Source organism: Myotis brandtii, unplaced genomic scaffold, assembly GCF_000412655.1.
Source record: "Myotis brandtii unplaced genomic scaffold, ASM41265v1 scaffold74, whole genome shotgun sequence".
NCBI lineage: Eukaryota > Metazoa > Chordata > Mammalia > Chiroptera > Vespertilionidae > Myotis > Myotis brandtii.
The window spans coordinates 392,826-396,508 of NW_005370944.1; the positions used below are offsets into that span (position 1 = coordinate 392,826).

The 3,683-nt window shown below is 54.0% G+C and overlaps 1 protein-coding gene across 10 annotated transcripts in view; it reads right to left on the bottom strand.

Moving 5' to 3' along the window:
• LOC102256372 (COMM domain-containing protein 4) overlaps positions 1–3,683 on the bottom strand; it is a 45,472-nt gene continuing 41,789 nt past the window's right edge. For 3 of the 10 annotated variants that reach the window (XR_001359913.1, XM_014530427.1, XM_014530437.1), the window contains 7 exons: positions 1,986–2,057; positions 1,722–1,787; positions 1,513–1,552; positions 1,114–1,233; positions 867–947; positions 360–536; positions 1–275 (listed from right to left, as the gene is read on the bottom strand). Coding sequence is in view for 8 of the 10 variants with exons in the window: in XM_014530427.1 (XP_014385913.1) it covers positions 235–275; positions 360–536; positions 867–947; positions 1,114–1,233; positions 1,513–1,552; positions 1,722–1,787; positions 1,986–2,057 (597 nt within the window). In the remaining 2 variants the exon portion in view is untranslated. The other 7 variants (XM_014530431.1, XM_014530432.1, XM_014530428.1 and 4 more) reach the window with 7 other exon arrangements.

Genomic DNA, 3,683 nt, shown 5'->3' on the forward strand with positions numbered 1-3,683 from the left:
TTCCTTTACACTTCTGTTTATTCTTCCTGCTTGGGAAAACCATCAACAAGTATCTTTTATGGGGGAGGGAAGACAATTCTGGAAAAGTTCTCAGGATCGCTATGCTGAATTTTCAAGTAGGAACCTAGAAAGCCAGAGATCCAGGTCAGGCCTCCAGGGTCCTGAAGAGAAGTTCGAGGGCAACAACTTCACTCGGGTAGGGCAGCTCCATGTGGGCCACCAACACTCTTCTCCTCAGCCCAGGGAGCTCATCAGGGTCTGGGCCTGCTTCAGTTCTGCCAGCGAAGAGGTAAGCAGTGGGCAGCTGTCAGGTGGGATCTGAGAGGGCCCTAACCTCTCCAGGTACAGCTGAGCCTTACCTGCCAGGAGGACCTGGAACTTGTCTGCTGAGAGGGATAGGGCAACAGGTTGAGCTGGGGCCTCCGGGGCAGCGGCCACCTCCAGCCGCAGGTGTACCATTGGCTCTTCCACGGACCGTAGCAGGCTGGAGCTCATGATGTAGTCTACCCGCCAGCCCGTGCCTGCCAGCCTGTTTACTGAGAGACAGGGTGGGGCTCTCAGGCTCATGGCAGGTGAGCCACACAGTCCTCAGCCCAGCCCCTTGCTCAGCCTACAGCCCTTCAGGTTGTATGGCTTTTGGGAAGCTCTTCTTCCTTTGACCTCTGACCCACAGCATGTGCTCAATAACTGGGAGCTCAGGTTATCCACAGATCTCGGAAGAAAGAAACCTGGCTAGAGTCAGAAGTCCTGGCTCTGTGATTGTGACATGTGACCATGAGTAAACCTTCTGAGAACAAGCACATCCCATGCTACATGTACCTTCTAGAACAGACCCCAAACCGCACCTTGGCTGACTCCACACTTACCACGCAAACTGCAGGCCCGCAAGTACTCCTGCAGGGGGCTTTGCTTCTCCTCATAACAGCGACACAGGCTGGCTGCGTGCTCTGGAGGCAGAATGGAGGTCCCCTGAGGTAAGCAAGTGGCTGCTAGGGCTGCTCAGAGGGCAGGTATCAGGCTCCTGGCCCAGAAAGGGCAGGGTGCACCTCATGGTCACATGGTCTGGCCAGGGTGCATCTCATGGCAGCCCTTGGCCTGCCCAGGTCCCCATACCTTTAGGCAACCCCAGCTGCTGCAATTCACTGGACAAGGACTCGCCATCCACGCTATGCTTGGCCGCACTGGAGAGGATGAAACTCAGTACTGCCACAGTGGCTTTCACATCGCCCAACTCTGGGGAGACCCATGGGGGGTAGGAGGTGTCACTATAGCCCCAGCTACCTCCTTGTTGCCCTAGTATCTTCAGCTCAGAGTCCCCAGGCCTCCTGGAGCCATGAGCATTGCTACTGCTGGCAGAGGACACTGGGGGTAGATTGTCAATGTCTTCTCCTCAGGTTCCTCTGCTGAGGCAGGTGGGTCAGAATGAGCTGCTGGGTAAAGGGGTCTCTGTACCAGGTCCCAGGCCGAGTAGCCAGAGTTGCCCAAAGTCCGTGGACTCAGTGGGGTACTCACCAAATCTGGCATCAGCAGTGAGCTTCTGGACCTTCTCGTACTGTGGGGAAAGGAGGCCTGTAAGGGTGCCAGACCCCTGCTTGCCACCCCCTTACCCCCAATCGCCTGGATCCTGTGGTAACGATGGGCAGGAGGCTGATCACCCACCTCCCTGGGTTTGGTGCACTCTCAGGGTTGTGGGACAAGGGGGTGCTGGACCAGGCACTCACATCCATCCCCTGCCCCAGCAGCTCCTGCAGCACCTGACCGCACAGCAGCCTCAGCTTCACGGAGGACTGGAGGGAAGGCCCAACATCAGCCCGATGGCCCTCATCCCTCCATGCTGGGGGCTGCTCACAAGGTCATCCATGTGAGCAGTCACACAGCATGCTAGGATGGGCTGAGAGCACTGAGGCCCAGACCCTCGACTCCCAGGGTCCCCATCCCCAATCCCTCTGTCCCCCAGGCCCCCAAGATGACCCTGTGCACTCAACAATCTTGGCAAGTGTGCTGATCTCCGCCAGGACCCAGTCAGGACAGTCCAGATCACCACAGAACCGGAACCTCTGCAAGGGAGTGAGACAAGTGGTCAGGCTGGAAGGAGGGGTGAGGTGTGGCCAGGTGTCTCCCACACTACTGTTTCTCAGGGAGCCACTTGATCTCCCTGATTATCAGGCTGTTGAGAGAAGCCCCTCCCTGACCCACCCTGCCACCAAACTTTGTTCTGATGCCTGTCCCAGGCATTCATCTGTTCAGCAAACATTGACTGGGTGCCTCCTCTGTGGTAGATCCCACAGAACAAAATAAAGTCCCTGGCCTCACAGCCAGTGACCTCTCTCATTTCCTTTTCCTCCCTGGCTCCAGCCTCACTGGCCTCCCTACTGTTCCTGTTACACCAGGCACTCTCCCACCACTGTCCTTATGGTTTGCTTGCTCTCTCACTTCATTCAGATCTCTGCTCAAATGACACCTCTTCTGATGGCCCTTTTCTGATCATACTTTCTAAAATAGCCCCTTACAGAGGAGAACCAAGATGGCGGCATAAGGTATAAACTTGTGTGTGCTGCCCCCCACAACATCGAAACTACAACTATAAGACAAAACAGCTATCATCCAGAACCACGGGAAAGCTGGCCGAGTGGAAGTTCTACAACTAGAAGGAAAGAAAGAAGTGCACTGAGACCGGGTAGGAGGTGCAGAGGCGCCAAGAACAGAGGTACGGAGGCGCACACGAGGCGGCTGCACCTGGGTGCGCAGTTTTTTTCAATCAGAAAGGGATACAAGCTCTCGAACGCACTGAGTTCCTTTAAGGCGAGATTCTGGGGTCCCAGACTCCTACGGGGAGAAACTGGACTGTCTTGCAGTGATTTGGAAAGTGAGGGGGGCTTTCTCGCAGATCTGCTTGCAGGGATCATTGTTGCTGTGGGGGTGCTGGACTGCAGAGACCCGGAGTCGGAGACGCTGACGACAGCCATTGCTGTTTGCTCCGCCCTGGTGATTCTCTGAGACCCCGACCCACTCAATTTACATCCCCACCCAAACTGTGCTCAGTGGAGCAAAGGAATCACCTGCACTTTTGCAGTCTAATCTAACTGCAGCTGGGTTAGAGAGCTCCAAAACTTCCAAATCCCAAACAAAGAGGAGAAATCTGCTGATATCGCTGTAGCTCCTGCTGGGTGGACTCACACAGTGGTTGACTTGGAGATCCAGGAGCCAGGGTACCCCTGGTCAGATACCAGATTTCAACTCCTCACATCTATAAGGGACACACTCAAGAGGCAGACTCAACTCAGTGAGCAAAGCCCCACTGAAGAAAGTCCTGCCCCATAGGGTGTCTCCAGCACAGCAGTTCTTCTTATAGACACAGCGGGTCCTCATCACCAGCCAAAAATGCGAAGACAAATAAACATGTCACAAATGAAAGAAATGGAGGAAAGCAAACTAATGGAGGACATAGAGTTCAGAACCACAGTTATAAGATTACTCAAGAATCTTCTACGAACCTCCGAGGAACTTAGTGAGACCTTCAAGGATCTTAATGAGAATGCCAAAAAAATGGAAAAGGACCAGTTCTTAATGAGGCCAAAAAAATTGAAAAGGACCAGTCAGAAATTAAACATACACTGACTGAAATAAAGAATAATATACAGAGATCCAACAGCAGCCGAGAGGATCCCAAGAATCAAGTCAAA